We start from the raw sequence: 19,466 nt of genomic DNA, 5'->3' as shown, positions 1-19,466 counted from the left end.
TCCAGTTCCCCAAAGAGGAGAAAGAAAAGTGAACGCAGGGCTCTCTCTGTCCCTGGCATCTAAATTAACTCTGAAAAGGATCCAACCCAACTTCAGCTGTGGCCTTTTATGGATCCCCAGGTTTCCTTAGATACGTCAAACAAACACTCCTTTCCTGGCAATCTTCAAAGCTACAAAGCCCTTTCATTTAAATTTTGAACCAGGGAAAGGATGGCTATCAGCCAACTGGAGGACAAGGGCGTGGATAATCACTGCATGCTAATTTACATCGTTGCTTCAGGACACTTCCCATTTGCAGGATGAAGAACTGCCTCTTGCCTAGACAGGCTCAAAATATGCTTAGTTTAGAACATGGCTATGGCCAAATTCACATGTTCCCCTTACATGTTCCTAGAATGCCATCCCATACTAAGAAGAGCTCTGAGTTTAGAACTAGGCTTAGACTGTCCCAGCCATCTTTGTGTGAAATCGCACTACAAAGATGGCTCCCATTCTCTTCTGACCCTCTCCCAAAAACTTTCCCTTTGCTCATCCTCCAGGTATAAATATTGCACTCCTCAAGGCTTCTGCACAGCTGTTCAGGAGAGCTGGGCCTCCTCCACCCCACCACCAGCACTATTTCCTTAGACAGCTTTCCCACCAAAAAAAAATAAAAGGGCGTGGGGGCCAGAAAGTCATCAAAATGATATTTTCTGTGGAAAAAGCTGCGTTAGCAATACTGAGAAAACTGCAACAAAATGCTTCATCCCAGACTTACATTAAGGTCAGCCTCTGCTACAGTGAAACAAATGCTCTGCACTGTAAAAACAGTCCAAGTGGAGAAAATAGCCTGAGATAGAGAGCAGGAGCACAAGTAGCCCAGAACTACAGGTCCAGTGAGGCACCCTGCTCACTTAGAGGGGCACTGAGCTTTATACCTGACATGGCCTTTTTGGGCTTAACCAGTAGAGGAACTTGGGGTGGGCAATCAGGGCATTAGCCACAGGCACAGCCCCCAGGCCATGCCCCAGCAAGAGAAGCAACCATAGTGTTTCTCTTGCAGCAGTAGCTGGGAGCAGAGACATTGCACTGCTGCTGTAGGAGCAACAGCTAGGGTGGGCAGACCCTAGGGTTTGCAGTGTGCAGGGTTTTCCCAGGGTGCAGCCCCTGCCCATTAGGCCTCTGGGGTCAACTTCCAAGCTCTGGCTGAGCTGTATGTGAGCAAAGCTCAGGGAGAGAGAGGAGATTGACAACCTGTGAGGCTAGGTCTTGACAAATGTGATCCTGACCCTCCCCCATCCACCACTCCCACTCCCCTCCACCATGTAACAGGCGCCATTTGGGCACAGCCCCCAGGGACATCTACGAAGTCAGACATTAGCCAGCAATGATGTCATTCTGCATCAGTTTATTACTGCTTTGGCCCCTCTCCCCACTTTGCAGTGTAAGCCTATTAAGTGACTGTGGGCCAGGAGGTTGGGGCACCACAATTGGATCCTGCAAGGGCCATTCTTCCATCACAAAAGCTGTAATTAGCACCAACCACAGAACCAAAAAATCCTCAAGTCTCACCTACCACTTGAATCTTTAACGAGGCTCAGGATCCATTGCTTTTTCAAACAACCACAACAGCTTCAAGAACAGAGTAACAAGGTGCCTCTGCCAAAGTTACTGGCTTTTTCATGAGTCACAGCACTTTTAGGAGAGCAATAACATTAGGCAAAATGATGTGGGTAGATTAGATGGAAGTGTCAGTGCTATAAAACTAACGGGTTTAGCAGGAGCATTTCTTTTGGTTACAGATTGCAACCTGAGCAGAGAAGGCAGGGGAAGAATGTTAAATGAAAGGGAGAAGAGAGCTGATAAGACCCAGGTCCAATGCACATTTCATTTCTGCTCCTCCTCCATTTGTCTGTAAACAATCTAGGGCAGGCTTCTGCCTTTTTCCCTCATCTGAGAAACTCCACACATGTTCATGGGTATTTGGACCCAACATGGATGGTTCACCTGGGACTGCACTTTTCTGTTGGGCCTTGCCCTTTGACACACCTCTCTCCTTTTCCCTCTCTAAAGAAGCTCTGGATAAGTGGTGCAAACCCTCTGGGGCAAGTGACTGGAGTCAAAAAACGGGAAAGGTCCCAAGAGGTTGTTCTTCTAACTGGGAGCAGGTCTGCTATATGAGTACTTGGTGAGGCAGTAGCAGCCGACAGAGCCCCATTGTCATTGTGACCCAGCATCCTGTCCCAGACACTTCCCTCCTCTCCCCCACTCGCCACACTTTCACCCTGAATTGCACACACCTTGTATCAGGCAGCAGTAGGTGCCAAGCCAATCCACCCCAACACCCACTGAAGTCAACAGGGGCTGGGAAGCTTCAGCCTGCCTCTCCTCTAACTTGCGCTGGCGTAAGCTGGGGTAAATGTATTGTGCTCCAGAGTTACACTGGAGTAAGCAGAAGGAGACTCAGCAGCCTTTTATCTGTGGCTTCATAGCTACAAAAGCAAGTGTTTATTACAGCCAAGTGGCTTTACTCAGACAGACACAAATACGACTCTTCAGAGCAGTATCAGCTGCAGCACAGACCCTAGCAACCATGCTACAGACAGGGTTTTAGAATAGAAATGCAGGATTTATACTGATCTAGGACAGCACTGAAAACATAGACAGCCATTTAATGGGACTGGATTTGGGTGAGTTGCTCCTTTAAGAGGGCTGGGGCTCAGCTTCCCAGTGTGGCTGAAACTACCTCCCCAGGGGAAGAAAATGAAGCCAGGGGTCCTGGTATGGGAGCAGGCTACATTGAAGCATGGGAATGAGGTTCAAAGGAAAGTCTGAGATCCCATGCAGGGACCCCTAAAAGGAGGAAACCAGGGCAGGATGCAAAGAAGTCCGTCTATGGGGAGGTTTTTGAAGCTTTTGCTTTCTCTAAGTTGGGCAAAAACAATTGAGAGACTCGAAGGGGAAACCAGACTGGAGGTTTCTAGCAGAGATACACCCCACAGGCCAGGTTAATAAGTCACTGTGAACTAAATTAATGGCTTGGAGAGGTATAAGACCTTCAGCTTGAAACAATTAAGGTTATCAGAGGTCTCCCAGGGCAATTTACTACCAGAGATCATACCTATGACAAGCAAGTATGTGGCAGGCCCTGCTGCTGATAGCTGAGGCAGGCGGCTGTCAGCTAGCAGGCAGTGCCTTTGAAGTGGCCTGAAATAGCTCGTCTCTGCATGAACACTGTTTCTGCCCTAGAATCCAACCTGCTAGACTCTGGCAGGGACAGAAATGAGTGTCGTCCCCCGCTAATCGTAGACAGTTCTAATCAGGACTTTCAAAAATGACAAATAACCATCCCAAGATGCTTTCAAGAATCTTGGTTTTCAGTGGCAGGTACTCAACAGTCTCTGAAATACCAGGCCGTGACTTCTTAGGAGAAGGTCCCAAAAGTTATACTTCTGTCACCCAAGTCACTGCCCTGATCTGGCAAGAACTTGTTCACATGTAAAACTTTTCCTTGCATGCAATTCACGTGATGCTAGCATGAGTTAACATTTTCCCACTTGGAATCTTTCTTAATGAAACTTTTAATCAGAAAAATCAAATTTAGACCAACTTCACTCTACTCCCCCAAAATCCTGCTGAAGATATGAATCAAAAGCTCTTCAGTTTTTGTGACTAGCCATGGAGTTTGTCACAATACTTCACTTTTCAATCTCATTTTGGAAAAAAAAAGTATTTTAATTAACATTTCAGTTTCTCTTTTGTCTTTGGGACTAAACCAGAGGACCTTAACTTAAGCTGAGTTTAAGTGCATCACCTGCTCAGGTTCAGAGAGATCAGCATCTTGCAGGACCAAGCTCCCAAATGTATATAAGGGCCCTCTCTGCTCCCCCCCACACTTCTTCCCTGGGGAAAATTTTGTCAAAAATTAAAAAAATACACTTTTTATTGAATTATCTCCAGAGAAATTTAATTCCTTCCCCACCTAAATTTGAAACTGTATCTGTGTTAAACCAAATCCCCAAATGTTTCTATTAGCAATTATGCTGTGGTGTCCCAGGGGAAGGGTAATCTGCTTCATGCTCTTATCTACCTCATCAGGACAGGCTTCCTGGCTAAATCTTACCTCCCGAGATGATGTACCACAACCGTATCATGGGAGTCTGTTGTCATGGCTCAACACAGAAGATAGTGTCAGGATGGGGAGCTTAGCCAGAACAGGAGAATGGAGACAGGAGATGTCTGAACTACCACTTTCACAGCGCAATATCTTTGTTTCCAGACATTTGTATTTGTGGGAGTGGGGGTAAGGGAAGAAGGATGGAAAGAAATTAAACTTTTTTCCCCACAGAAAGCAAATACATTCATCATCGTCGTCCCCTGCTCCCGCTACCTTCAAAGCCAATTTTAAGCCACCCCTGTATTCACCTGGTAAATGGCTTCATCACAGGCATTCTGCAGTCCCAGGTTCACCATTGTATTTTGCAATGTGCGGCCCATGTAGAACTCCAGAGACAAGTAATAAATCCTCTGGCAGAACAGAACAAAAACAAGGGAAATTGGTTTCACTTTTGGTGCAGTGACTTCCTAACACAAACAGGCAAATACAGAAGCTAATATAGAATACAGAGGGGGGCACAACATGTATTTGGTGAAGAAAAACAAAAGGTAACACACAACCCAAGCCTGTAAAACCTCTATTTTGCTGAGTCATGTTACAAACAGCTTACAGGTGTGTAATATTCCTTCTGGTCTCTGTGCTTTTGCTTCTCAATAGTTATTCTGCCTTTGAGCCAGGCATGGATCACTCCTTGCAAGGTGGGTTTGGCACTGCCCAGGGAGGGGTGCAGGCCCCAGAAGCAAGAAAACTGCTGCCCTTCAAATCTCAGCACTAGGATTAATTTAATCTCTGCCCCTGTATCCAGCTGCAAGCAGGTGGCAGCACTGAGCAGAAACCCTCCCCTCTAGTTAGCAGGTAGTGCACCTGCTGGGGACTGTGAACTGGGTTCTGCTGAAATCTCGATGATCTACTAAGGTCCCTTCCGACCCTAAACATATATGAAATCTATGAAATGGGCTCATTGTTCCAGCCCCAGAGATAAAAGGCAGGGCTTCAAAATGACATTCCTATCACACAACACAGCCCCCTTCCACCTGAGGGATGACCAGATGGCTTGAGAGGAATTCATGTGGACTTAAGTGTTCATTTCCTTGTTAATAAAGTGGTGGAGTGTTAACTGTGTGGTGTTTAACTGTGATGATACATGAACTGTGTGAGGGGCAAGGATATTTTGATATTTTTTTCTGGACCAACTGTATATTGGGGGGGGCGTGGTTGGGACAAATTGTCAAGCCTAAGGAAGGGCACTTGATGCCCAACACCTTGTGCAACAGCTCTCCCAACAATATAGTTGGTCCAACAAAAGATATTACAAAAAATCCTTGCCTCTCCTTAATGAAGTCATTCCCCTGTAAACCAGGGCATGAGCACTGCCCTCTAAAGAGCAGGCGGAATAAAAAAAACACAACTCTGAGCACCAAGGATGTGCTACTGAGTAGCTTGCTTAACCTTGAGAACAGCCTCTGACGTACACATCTCAGCAATCCTGCATGTGAGTCTCTAATTGTGTCTCCGCAAATGGCACGAGACTTAGCTCTTTCCTTGAGGACTGACATTTCAAACTTTGTTCTTCCAGGTTTCCATAATGCTTCATACCTTGATCTTACTAATCATGACGGTGATTTTCAAACCTTTCTTCAGACATCCTCCCTGTACACCTCCTGAGGGACCTTGTCCATCTTTGTTGTGGGAGCACACCGAGGGTCTTCCACAGCCCTGCATGTTACAAGCTCCTCCTAACACGTTACTTTTAATCACACAGAAGGCTACCACTCTTCTGTTGGGTATCTCAGTCTTTGAAAGTAGACTCTTAGAGCCTGCTGCTTTTCGTGCACCAGCTTAAGGCCACTCCTCTCAAAGTTACGCACACACTTAAGTGCTGACCCAAAGAAGGATGTTTTCCACCACAGCACCTCCCAGCCCATCTGAGAACAACTTGTACCATGTTTTGTTTGTCAGCGAGACTCTTGTGAGGAACTCCAGCCAGCCAGCAGCACGGCTCCATGCATCTTTGCCAAAAGACAGCCCCTGGACAATCTGCCTGATAACTTGTGTTCCCAGTTAATTAAAGAAAAACTCTTATCCAGGATGCCTAACAACATACTATATACTTAACCATGCTGTAATGTTGTTTAGTCAAGATGCTCTGCACTTGTACTGTATTCACTGACCTGGGTCTGATCTCACTCATGTCAATGGGATGACTTTACTGGTGATTTTTTCTGGGTTTTGCATTGGGCCTGTGGATCCATGTTATCCGCTAGCAATCTCCTAGTGCTATGGTGCCACTTCTTGAAGAGCAAGAGAGACAAGAGACCACCCATGATGGGATTTTAGAAATGGAAGGGAAGTGCAGAGACTCGCTCTCTCTACAAAAGGGCATAAGTTTCCATAGCCACTTCAGCAGCAAGGGCTGCTGCGCCTATCCCCATAAGAGATGAGGCCGGCGTCTTTTGCTGCAGGCTGGCATTTCTCACTTTCTTCTTCCAGGCTCCTATGATGCTTCATGCCTTCGTCTTACTAATCTGTGAGTGACATACCTGTGATTTTCAAACCTTTCTTCAGACATCCTCCCTTGTACACCTACTGAGGGGCCTGGTCCATCCTTGTAGGCACATTAAGGGATGGGGTTTGCCTTCCTTGGTTCACCCCACTAAGAGGAAGGAAGCTATGTATGTTTCCTTCTGGAATTAGCGAGAGAAGAGGTAATTTAAAGCTGAAAATCCAAAATGCCCTGTCAGGCCCTTAGGCCAGAAATACTGATTGTGGGGAAATAAAATTATCTGCATTTTCTCATTTCTGCACTATAGCAATTGTGAGTTACATGTAGATGAGGAGTTCATTTCCTACCCACAGCCTTAAATTACTTCTTCTATTTTCCCAGGCCTGTTATTTAAAAAAATAAAATAGAAATTGCAAGCAATGTTTCCCCTTACTGGAGCATCACAATCCTTCAGAAGCTGGCAACCTACTAAGCTGCTGAGGTTCCAGGGTCTGCATCATGCAGGAGGTCAGGACCAGAAGATTGTAACACCTTAAAAATCACTGACTTGGGTATCTTTCACACTAGACTGGACAAAGCCTGGGAAGACATAGAGGGCACTACCTCACGCTGCCCAGAGCATGGATTTGCCTGGTCCTCATTAGTGATTCCCCCACAAAGCATCTCTGAGGTCTAACTTTCCTGCATGTCATGGTGCTGCTTCTCAACACAACTGATGTACTCATGCAACCTCCTCTTAAAAAAAAAAAAAACTAACAAAAAACCCTGCCCAGAGACTGCCTCATTTCAAATAATGTATTTAAGCAAGGCATTTTCCATTCGCCATGAAGCCAGGGAGCTGGGTATCCTTTGCAAGGACAATCTGTCATGCAAACATGCCTGGCTACTCACACAGCTATTAAGATGAATGGAGTGTGGGGTAAGATGCCAACTCCTAGCCAGCTCTCCCAACAACAAATACATCCCGGTGCCTGCAGGAGGGCTGACTTTTGGGACCCTGCAGATCTCCATCCACTCCACTGCCCACCTGCAGGACTGGGGCTGTGATAACTAAATAACTGAGGACCACCACCCTCCTTCTGTCCTTGTGCAAGGTCAGCTGCCCAGCACCAGGGGCTCCTGGATAGTCTGGGAGGGAAGATGGTCACTGCACACAATAGTGGGTCTGCAGTGCTGTATCTGGGAGGCGAGACTTTATCTCCCAGGGTTAGTCACCTTTTAGCTTACTGCGCTGCTGGAAGCTGTGGAGAAAAACCATTTTAGGAGCAGAGCAGTGAGGCGGGCTGTGCTGCATATCCTGCAGCTTGCTTCCAGTGGCAATTTTCCCCCCTGGAGCAGTGTGTTGCTGGGCAGGGCCCAAATCTGAGCCTGCGAGCAGCTGTGAATGCGCGCGAGTGGCTGTGAGCATGTGTGCGGCTGGTGTGTGCATGGGTGGGCGCGGGTGCGTGAGCGGAGCCGTGAGCACGTGCCGGCGGGCGGTACCTTGGGGTCGCGCTCGTAGTAGCACTGCTGCGTGCGGATCCAGCGGCCCACCAGGTGGTCGCGCACGGCGTGGGCCAGGGCGAAGAAGTAGTCGCGCGGGGTGGCCACGTTGCGGTCCTTGACCAGCGTGAAGTGCAGGTGCCGGTTGAAGCTCTTGCGCAGCTCGGACACGTCGCCCAGCCCCGCCAGGCCGCGCACGCTGATCTGCCGCCGCTTCTCGCTGTCGCTCCACGGCGCCGCCATCCTGCCCGGCTCCGGCTCCGGCTCCGGCACTGCCGCAGCCCGCGCCCTGCCCGTCGCGTCACCAGCCCCGCCCCCCGCAGCCAGGCCCCGCCCCGCCGAGCATCCGGGGCGCAGGGACCCGCGGGGGTGTCTGTCGGCCTCGCGCGGGGGCTGGGGGACACTGCGGCCTTCAGCGGATGCGCGCGCAGACACGCGCGCTCACACTCTCTCTCGGGATGCAGTTCATACACACGTATGGGGTCCAATGCTGTAACACACACAGCCTCCCCTGTAACATTCAACACAGGCCCCCATGCAGGTGTATGTGTGTGTTACAGCACAAGACCCTCCCCCCGTGTGTGCCTTACAGCACAGGACTCACACACGAGTTCTGGACTGTAGTACATACACACACACGGGGCCCTATGCTGTAACACACACGTACACAGTCCTATGCCATCTCACACAGGCTCCAGTGCTAAAACACATGTGCACCCAGTCCTGGGCTGTAACATACACACACACATCGTGTACTGCAACATATACACACAGAGTCCTCTGCTGCAACACACACATGGAGTCCAATGCTGCAACACACACATGCACGGTGTGCTGTGCTGTAACACATACACTGTCCTATGCTGTAACAACACAGCCCTATGCAGCAACACACATGCATACACAGATGGGGTCCTATGCTGTCTCTCACACACACACACACACACACACACACACACACACACACACACACACACACACACACACACACACACACACACACAGTGTCCTGTGCTGTACCACATACAGACCTATGCTGCAAAATGCACAGGATGCAGTCACACACACACACACACAGTGTCCTGTGCTGTAACACAAACACACGGAGCCCTGTGCTATACCACACACACACACACGCAGGCTGGTTCACAGCCAGGACCCAATCTCAGCGGGCAGATAGATGCACATGCCATGAGCTGGCTGCCCTGAGTGCACTGCCTTTGCAGAATCCTGGGCCTGCCAGCAGTGGGAGGCAGCCACAGATCTGAATGCATTTGCAGTAGCTCTTGTGAACTTTGATTCCATTGGCGTTAGTAATTTCCCAGGTCTCTAGTAAAGCAACCTGGAGCCAAATGTTACCTTGTGCTATCACTGATGCCCCAAGGGGTCATCTGCAAGTGGGAAGTTTTCAGTCTGCAGCACAGCCCTCTGCACCATCTGTTTGGACCAGTGACACACTCTGCTTGTGGCCTCCATGGGGATTTGCTGATAGTGGAGGGTTGGTAAGACTCAGGGATCCTGATTCCAGCCAAGCTTGTGGTCACAGACCCTTTAGCCAACCTTCTTCCAGTGCTTCCACATTTTCCTTTGACACCTCCCAGTGTTAGTCTTCACCCTGCTCCCAGTAACTTTGAAAATTGGAGGAGAAAGGGACTGGTTGGACAGTCTCTTTGGCCAACCAGTCCCAATCTCCCCTATCTTCCAGTCAGAGGTTCTCTTCTCTTCCTCCTTGGTTTGTATTTAGAAACTGTTTTTTCTCTGACTGCAATGTGGTAAAGGTGCAAGCCTTTCCCATTAACATGTAACAGAGGTAAGCTGATTTCATGGCAAGGACAAGTTCCATCACTTATTCCAAAGAGACCATCACTTTTCAGAATAAGAGACTAACCCAAAGGTGACACATCCTCATTTGTAATTAAAGTTTTATTGTCAACAAAATAATTTTCAAATACCCAGTATACATTCACATACATGCTGCCCCCATGAAAAGCCAGCGACAATCACAGTAATGCTTCTAAAAAAATAAAAATCTGAGGGCTGGGTTAGTTTCCCCACCTAATTTGACATTACATTTGTGCTTCCCAGGCACAGATGATGTATCTGTACCTAATTAGGGTCTGATCCAAAGTCCTTGGAAGACTCCTGGTGACTTTGATCATGCCCTCCTATATTCTAAAAAGACAGTTCTATACTAAGTACATAATAACACAATTTATTACTTAGGATAGTTATATAACAGTGAGCTGACAGATCATTTATCTATTCCACACTGAAATTAACAGACAGCCTTCACTTTCTGTACAGTACATGGATAAAAATTTTGCTTTCTAGGTACCGAGCACCTTTGCTCTGCCTTGTGACAGCTCCACCTTCTGCAGCCCACACTCAGTGCACCATCAGTACATTCATTTCTAAGATGGTGCCTGTGAGCAGGTGGCTCTCATGGCACCATTTGATAATCATTCTCTCTGGGCTGCATCTAAGCCTTATAAAGCCACTCACTCCAAGCCTGTCTAAATCCCCTGCTAAGCCATGTTCAGGGCTTGTTTTGTGCGTCACATTCATTAACAAAGAACTATGCCTACTGAAGTACTACTATCAATAGACAGGCACATGTACTAACCCTGCCTTCCCCTTCCACTACTGAAGATCCCATTCTCTTCCAGTCACATTGTTCTAGGGCAGGGCTATTCAAGTAGCAGCCCAAGGGCTGCATGCAGACCGTGAGGGGTAAGACATGGCCCCGGGGCTCCCACCCAGCCACCATTCCCTGCATCGCTCCAGCTGCAATAGCAGTCTCTGGGCTCCCACTCCCTCAACCAGCCTCCATTCTTGGGGGTGGGGCAGTGCAGTGTGGTATGGTCAAGGAGGCTGGGGGTAAATCTGGGGCCATGCAGGCGTGGTATATGTGTGTGAGGGGTGGGGAGGGGAGAAGTGGTGGGGTGGGGGGGGGGGGAAATACATGGTGTGCAGCCCAAAAAAGCCCATGGCTTGTCCTGGTGCAGCATACAGGTGTATAGAAGGTTGCTGCTTAGAAGATTGACTGCCCTGTTCTATGGAGTCCCACTTTTACCATTAACTCTGTTTTAGTGTGATTAATACCAGTATGTCAGGGAATCCAAACCAAGGGAGCCACAAGCAGAAGGACAACCAGGGTGGCCTTTGTAGAGTCCTCCAAAACCTTCCCCTAGGACAAGACAGGATTTGTCTTTCAAATGCTTCTTATTGTGGGGGGTGGGTAGAAGAAATGGTATGCTCTGCAGAAGCTCCCTGACAATCTCCCCACCTCCCCTAGCTCCAGTCAAGCCACACTGCAGGTGAGGACTGACATGAAGTTCAATCAACCTCACTTTCAACAGCAACTACTTAAAGCACTTCAGAGTCAAAGGCCTCCCATAGACTATAACGATCTTTTAAGCATGTGCTTGTCATCTGCACAATATCCCAACACTTTGCTGGAATGGGGTGCAAAAGGAAGGTTCATCTGGGCACCCCAGGCTAGCATGCCCAAGGTATGCCAGTTTCTGCTGCCAACAGAGCAATGCAGCTGACATCATATCTGGCCATCTTTGATTCCCCAGCCTGAAAAACCAAATCCCTATTTACAGCTACAGTAGTCTTTAGCATGAGTCCAGGGGAGAGATTGAACTCACACTTCCAGAACTGCAGCAGAACTCCTTAGCTGCTCTGCCACTACACTCCAAGGAAGCAAAAAATCTCCACCTTATTCCAGCAGAATCAAGTATCCCAAGCTATATTTCAAAGCCAACAGCTTCTCCTGCTGGCAGTTTGGCTATACAAAGGCATCACCTATACACACACAAATTAATTTTAAAATACTTAAATTATTAAAATTCACTGAGGACCATTAACCAAAATATGTTTTCAATTCAGAACAATAAGAGAGTCCCATCTGCAGTGGCTATTTCTAACATCAATGTCAGCATAGTGTGATCAAAAGTGATGTTGGCATGTGCTGTAAAGGTGTATTTTTCTCATAGAGATTGTAGCAGCTTTGTGAGTCAAGTCTCACAGCAAATTCTAAAGTTTCTTGATGAACTGGTTTCATATTGAATGTTCTGAGGATGCTATAAGGTCAAGGGTCAAATGTTTAGCTGCCATGATCTGCATTGCCTGAAATAGCTAGTGGTGTTGATTGCTCAGCTTCGGAAAGTCTTTTTTAAAGAGTCTGATCAGCAAAAAGGGTGCCTGTTCAGGCAACTCGCATTGGGCTCCCAACTCTTGTGATTCTCAAAGGCCACTTTTGAGAATCGGGACTAAGAAGCCTTAATACTGCAGCCTGTTGAGTGAGTCAATATAATGAAACGTTGCTCCCAAAGCCCAGCTTGTTTCAATGTCATCAATTTTTCGGGCGAGCTGGTAAAAGCAAGGATAGAAATTATCACACACTGTTACAATGCTGGGAGCTTGAGTAGCAACTCATTCCAAATGCAGTCCTGAGAGACAGTACCTTAAACACCTGGCTCTTTGGGAAGCCCAGCTCCTGCAGCAGCACACTGATGTAGGTCAGGTCCATACAGAGGAAAGGATTGTCTCCGGGACTGACCTCCATGGTCTTACACACTAAGAGAAACAGAAAGAGGGAATCCAGCTTTCCATTATAGAATGAATTATTAAAACTGCCTGCCATGGAGTCTGTGTCTGTGCCTGGGGGGAAACCTGCTGTGCCTGGGGGGAAGCAGAGGGTACAGGAAGAAGAAAAACAGAGGCCAAGATTTTAAGTGGCTGCTTGAAGGCCGAGCACCTGAGCCCATATGCTGGAGCTGAAGGAAGTATTTTCATTTTCAGAATTGCTCCAACACCTAGGACTGAAGTGACCTGAAAAGCAGATAATTTATTTAGGGGTCTAAACATGGACACAGGAATCTTCCACTTTTGAAAATCCTGACACAGGATTTCCTGAACCTCCCCTCTAAGGAGCCGAAACAGGTGATAATATGTATTTCCAAATCACTGTTCTGTTAGCTGAGAACTTTTAAAAGAAAAGAGAGCCATTTCAGCTTCCCCCCACATTTCTTACCAGGCTAGCAAACAAGCCCCTGAGGGGGAGAGACCCTAAAAGAGCCTTTGGATCTTAAAGGACTGTTCTGGTATGTAAACATTTCTGCCTGCTGCCCTAACATTTAAGTGAGCAGGGAGTACTGCTTACCGTAATAGCTCCCCAAACAGGAAAACAAGTGTTGACATTCACAGCCAGATTCTTACATACAATGACTTTGTAGACAGCCAAAATATTTACCTAACTGCTCAATCAGTTTTGGATACTAGTAAAGTTTATTTGTGTGTCTAAACCAGTTTATGACATGGCTTGTAAAAGTTAACTTGAAAAAGTTAACTTGTTTTGTGTTTTTTTTTCCAATTATGAGTAGTTTTACTTCTTAATAGATGTATCAAAAGGACCCCAAAAGCTTTTACCAATCTGTCATCATCATCTACCTTCAAAACATCAGGAATCTCAAGCCCAATCTTTTATGTTTTTCACTGGATAACTTAGACAGTGAGACATAGTTAGCTGTGTGAGTCTGGAGTCAAGTAAAAGTCAGAGTAGGTTTGCACCTTATAGGCTAAATTAGAGATACATATAGCACAAGCTTTCCTGAGCTGCAACTCATTTAATAACGTACTGACACTGTCAAAAGACATGGACTGTGAACAATCCTAGCCTTTACCTGGTAGGCCTAGAATGCCAAATCTTGCACAAAGACACCTTTTCTCCCAAGTGTTTCTAAACCTTTTCAGTTGCTTGAATGTTACCAAAGTTAGAGAGATTTAATGGGGTAGAATAAAAATTATTTCCTTTCCAGTTTATCAGGTTTAATCTGAATGGCATTTCTGATGTCAAAACAATAACAATTATTCAGTTATGCATAAAATCTTGTAGAAAAACCTGGGTGGTTAGAACCTACATTTCTTGTATGAAAACAAGCATGTTTACATTTTTCAACCATCTAGACATTTGTTTTTATGCATCAGAAAGAGGCAAATATAGGCACAAATCAATTTGTCCTCTTTCCAGATCATTTTCAAACATATGAATCTTGAAGGGAAAAAAGCAAAGAAAAATTAGAGTAGAAGTGATTATGCTAAAATTAAGAGCACAATTCACATATTTGAAATATATGATTTTCACCTAATTATTAAACAGCATGTCTGTTCAAAAAATCATAGAGAAGTAGGGCTGGAAGGGACCTCCAGAAGTCATCTTATCTAACCCCCTGCCTGAGGTAGGATCATCCTTATCCAAACCATCCTATACAATCTATAATCTGGTACGCTCGCATTTTATTACAAGAGAGCTCAAAAAAGGTACTAGCACCAGCAGAAATGCAACATTTTCACAGATACCACACGCCCACAAATAAGACACACGCCTTCTTTTCGGAAGGCAGAATGAAAAAAAAGGCGTTTTTTTTCCCCCAGATTCACAGCCTAGAAGTAGGGGTGCACCAATAAAGATTTTCTTGGCTGATGCTCATAACCAATTATTAACCAACCGTGTCGGCTGATGCCAATCCAATAACCAATTTACTTTAAAATTCAAGGCAAGGCATTTTAAAGTACAAACATAACTAAACCTTTTGGGGGGGGGGGCGGGGAGGGGGGGGGGCATGTTCCAGCAGCCTTCTGCATCACATGCATCAGCATCCCAGCACTTAAAATGGCAGCACAGGTGCTTGAACTAAAGTTCGTCAAATGAGCTTTAGTTCAAGTGCCCTCACCACCATTTTTAAGTGCGGGGATGCTTTTAAGCAGAGCAGAGGTGAGGGAGGTGAGGGCGGATGCAGGTTGCCCACTGTGGGCTTAGGGCGCTCCACTTGGCTGTCTTTGCCCCAGGAGCCCTGTGCCGGCAGCACATCCCCTGCCCACCCAGCAGCAGCAGGGGGCACAACTCACCACCTACATTGCTGCCAGGGTGGGCAGGGGGCATGCAGTCAACATGGGGCTCCTGAGGGAAAGGTAGCAGAGTGAAGAGCCCTGAGCTCAGCGGGCAGCCCTCATCTGCCCCATTCACAAACCTGGGGGGGGAGAGGTACATGCCCCCCATGCCCCCCTGGGGGGCGAGTGCAATGACAGGGAGCTACCCCAAAGGCCTGCTAAATGAGCTGCCTGTGGCTCCGTCTCACTCCCTGCCCCAGCCCCAGGTCCCATGCACTGCCCTGGCTGGGAAGAGCCCCCCAGTCCCTGCCCCACTCCCTCCCTCACCTTGGAGGCCTTGATCTGCCCTCCCACCCCACTTCCCTCCCCCATACCCCTTCCCCTCCATAGACTTACCTGTAGGGAACTGCTCTCCATGCTGCCCAGCTGTATTCCTGGCCATGTGCATATGTGCAGTCACGCACATGCACACGGGATCCCCTGCATCTCACTCCCGGCAGCCCCAAGCAGCCCCTTGCAGGCTAGAATGCTGCCTGCCTGCAAAGGAAAACCTGCTGTTTCCCAAAGGAACCCAGGAGTCTGGGGGCTCTGGCCCCATGGGGGAGAGGGAACCCAGGTGTCCAGGGCTCTGGCTAGAAGATATAATTATTGGTAAACATTATCAGCTATAACAGCCAAAAAGAAAAACCCTGTTAGCCAATAATGTCATTTCGCCTTTTATCAGTACCGATCTGACAGGCAACCGATATATTGGTGCACCTCTGCCTAGAATTGGGTTTTACATGGAGAAGCTGTTAAAAAATTGCTGCCAGCTTCGGTCTCAGCCAGCAAGCTGTGAGCAGCTATGAAAGGGTTAAGAGGTTTCTAACCCTCCCTGCTTGCTTGTTGAGAGAAGCTGGTAGCCATTTTGCAAAGCAGTATCTTCATGCTTCTATTCCAGTGAAGAAAATCAGCTTCTCTGCTTATGACATCCATCTCAGCTTTGGAGGGCTGATTTGGGGGAAAGGGCAGTGTTGTATGCAAGAAATATAGTATTATACAGACTGCAGAAAATAGGAGATGTTAGAGTAAAAAGTGGCCAAGATTTCCAAAAAGACCCATAACTTTTGTGTGTGCAACATGAGACACTTTGAAGAGCCCTGATTTCAACTGGTGCTTGATGCTTGCTGAAAATCAGGCTTTTTAAGATATCTCAGTTTTGCCTCTTCCAAAAACTTTGACACCCCAACTCACTAGTCTTGTGTGAAAATTCTGGCCATTGTTGCTTACTTACCATACTTGGCTGCAGTTTCAAAATCACTGACTGTTAAGCTACCTCCTTTTTCCTTGTCTGGAGGGAAAAAAAATGAAATGTCTTATGTGCTGCATGTGAAGGCTATTGTAGATTCTGGGTTTTAAGTGTGTTTGAGGATCATGCCCCAGGGGCCTACCCTTACTGAACTCAGAGGCAAAGCTTCCACTTACTTTTATGGTGAGGGAAGCCCAACTTTAAGCAGGTATTTTTCTTAAAGTTTTGGTCTTAAAGCCTTAAAGGGAAACTGCCAAATTTTGAAATTTACTCAGTGCATTAAAAAATAAAACCCAGCAAGTTAAAGCAGTTTCAAATCTAATCTCCAAGCCCCCTGCCTCTCTTTCTAAAAAACTCTCAGAGTAGCTGATCCTCAAAGAGAATATCAGTATATATTAGCATGACATTATCCCTCTCATGGGTGACTGGTGCCACCTTATTCAGGGGTCCCCCCCACGGCAAAACTCACCGACCAGCGCTTCCAGAAGTGACCGCGGCACTACGTCTGGCGCTCCCACTCCTTGGCTGGCGCTCGCAGTTGGAACACCGGCACTCCCACATGCCCCCTCTGCCCATTGCCTAAGCGGGAAGCGCGGCTGGTCAGGGGGTGCACCAGCACTCTCAAGGGGTGCACCTCCTATGCGTCGCCACTGATCCCTCATTTTAGGTATGCAAAGCATTCGGATGCATTTAAGAGGTGGAAACTCTCCCAGTATCTGCCATCATGATACAAAGAAAATTAGATACAAATTTACCAATGAGGCTGACTTCTGCTGCACAGTCATAGTAATAGGAGAAAGCATAAAAATCCAAGTCCTTCACTTCTTCTGCTTTGTACACTTTCTTGTAGAGCATTTTGGCTACTTTGTTAGAACAAGACTCGTACAGAGGCTCCCCTGAAAGAAAAGAAGAGACACAACAAGGGACACGCTGGGGATTAAACACAAAACCCTTATGGTCTGTAAAGTCTCAGGGTCCCTCCTGAGTACAAACAGAGATCCCCAAATTACTACACATCATTCATGGACCACTGAAATGTGAATAGCCTCCTCCTTCTCAAACAGATTCAAAATTCACTGTCTTCATCAGGAAAAGAATTGGGCCTGATATATGGGTTAGAGCACTGGGGGCCAACTTTTTTGGCTGGCATGCCACAAATTAGTCCCGCACCTTCTCCAAGTATCACTCCCTTTCTACTCCCAGCTCTGTCTGCCACTGTGCTACCTGCCTTCTCCACAATCTGCTGTATGCCATGCACATAGGCTGCCTATGCCACCTGTGGGACCCATGTTGTAGGCTGGTCATCCCTGGGATAGAGAATTAGTTTGCAACCCAGCTTAGGTTTTGACTCAGAGTTGCACTGTCTAGTGCAACGTTTCTTAACCTGCGGGTTGCGACCTAAAAACAGTTCACAAGAATATATATGAAAGGGTGGTGAGCAAATCTTAAAAATAGATCAACACACTTTAAAAATGGATTCCCCTTTATAGGAGAAAAACCATGGGAAACCATGACTTTTCCTTTGCAGGCTGGCAGAGTTTCAGCTTACAAGGGGCTGCTTGGGGCCCCCCAACACCCTTCCATCACACCCCCACCCCCACCCCACATACTGGTAGGCTGGGGCCAGGGGGTGAGGGGCAGTGGGACTGGCCATTGATGTTTACAAATGGGTCCTGGTACAAAAAAGGTTGATAACCACTGGACTCTAGTGGTCTGCCTGTTGCTCCAAGGAGAATATAGACTATGGCACCTATTACAACATACACTTTCCAGTGCACTGGCATAATTAACAGTATACCTCCTCCTGCTCACTTGTCAGAGTGTGTAAGTTTGCTCCTCCTTATGCACAGGAGGTGGCTAAATGGGGGGCACTAGAGCAAGGTAGTAAGGGAGCTTTATTCCCTTGGACAATGCACAGGATAGGATGTGATCCTACCCCGTGCAGGTGACTGAGCAATTTTCAGAGCTGCACTGTAGAGATCAAGAGTTGGTGACTAAGGAGAAAGAAAAAGGGGAAGGTGAGATTTACAGAAAGGAATCTGTGTGGTTCAAGAAATACACTGCTGAGCTCAAACAAAGAGCAAGCCCTTGGACAGGGCAGCAGAGGAGAACACTCTGGTCAAGGGTTAAGGTACAGAGATGTATGGCTGAATGTCCTGGCAAGGGATGTTGCTGAACACAGTTCCATGTTATTCTGTTTCACATCTGTATAGCCATGGCCTTGTACAGCTTGCTGCTCCTGGACAGGGAGGGACCTTAGTGGGAAATGAACAGAGTTTCCACAAGGTAAACACATCTGCCACTACAAATATGCTAACTTTCTATTTGCAAAACCACCTCTGCAAATTTGGCTAATAGACTGATTTGCAAGGAGAGTAAATGGCTTGGGAGAATTTCAAGGGTCAGAGTTATAACTGACATGATCAGCATAGCTGCAGGGGTTCTAGCTGTGCCATACTAATCCACATCTGTTAGAATTTGACCTTAAATCTTTGGACTCCTCTTAACTGAGTCGTTCTTAAAATTTTCCACTGTCACAACTATGTTTCTGGCAGCAACAAGGAAGCTTCACCTCTTGGGCCCTGTTTATTCTATTGAAATGAATTCAATGTGCTAATATAGACAGGGTTCTGAGACTTTTCAATTATTTATACCCTCAGATCACCTGTTATGGGAATACGGTGGTGAAAATACTAATGACTGATCTATAGAAGGGCTAACAGCCTGTACATACTGGGTATGTCTACAGGAGACATTTAAGTTGGAGCTGCCCAATTAGCTCTGCAGTAAATGTCTCAGCATCTACACATGCACCCCTATTAGGGTACAGGAAATGAAAAACTCTGTGTTTACAAGTACTGTCCTGCTGCAGAGTTTATTAGTGTGCAGCAGTGCATGTGTAGATGCTGATCTACACATTAGGGTTCAGAGGGCCACCCGCATGATCAGGGGGCAGCAGGGCAAGCCCTACGAGGAGACGCTAAGGGACCTGAACCTGTTCAGCCTCCACATGAGAAGGCTGAGGGGGGATCTAGTGGCCGTTTACAAACTAGTCAGAGGGGACCAGCAGGCATTGGGGGAGTCCCTGTTCCCCCGAGCACTACCAGGAGTGACAAGAAATAACGGTCACAAGCTGGCAGAGGGTAGATTCAGACTAGACATCAGGAGGCACTACTTCAGTCAGGGCGGCTAGGATCTGG

At 47.1% G+C, this 19,466-nt stretch overlaps 2 protein-coding genes across 5 annotated transcripts in view; both read right to left on the bottom strand.

The window, feature by feature from the left end:
- The window catches only part of PYGB (glycogen phosphorylase B), a 40,325-nt gene extending 31,953 nt beyond the window's left edge, over positions 1–8,372 (bottom strand). The window contains exons 1-2 of the mRNA XM_006259242.4: positions 8,082–8,372; positions 4,405–4,506 (exon numbers count right to left, since the gene is read on the bottom strand). Of these exons, the coding sequence (XP_006259304.1) occupies positions 4,405–4,506; positions 8,082–8,324 (345 nt within the window). The 5' untranslated portion in view covers positions 8,325–8,372. The remainder of the gene's footprint in view (positions 1–4,404; positions 4,507–8,081) is intronic.
- A 1,614-nt stretch (positions 8,373–9,986) lies between these two features.
- The window catches only part of ENTPD6 (ectonucleoside triphosphate diphosphohydrolase 6), a 40,066-nt gene continuing 30,586 nt past the window's right edge, over positions 9,987–19,466 (bottom strand). For 3 of the 4 annotated variants that reach the window (XM_014598234.3, XM_059720266.1, XM_006259240.4), the window contains 4 exons: positions 17,022–17,162; positions 16,252–16,308; positions 12,553–12,665; positions 9,987–12,458 (listed from right to left, as the gene is read on the bottom strand). In XM_014598234.3, the coding sequence (XP_014453720.1) occupies positions 12,369–12,458; positions 12,553–12,665; positions 16,252–16,308; positions 17,022–17,162 (401 nt within the window). In that variant the 3' untranslated portion in view covers positions 9,987–12,368. The other variant, XM_059720267.1, reaches the window with a different exon arrangement.

The sequence above is a fragment of the Alligator mississippiensis genome, chromosome 1 (genome assembly GCF_030867095.1).
Source record: "Alligator mississippiensis isolate rAllMis1 chromosome 1, rAllMis1, whole genome shotgun sequence".
Lineage (NCBI taxonomy): Eukaryota > Metazoa > Chordata > Crocodylia > Alligatoridae > Alligator > Alligator mississippiensis.
This window is presented reverse-complemented; position numbering and strand designations above follow the sequence as displayed.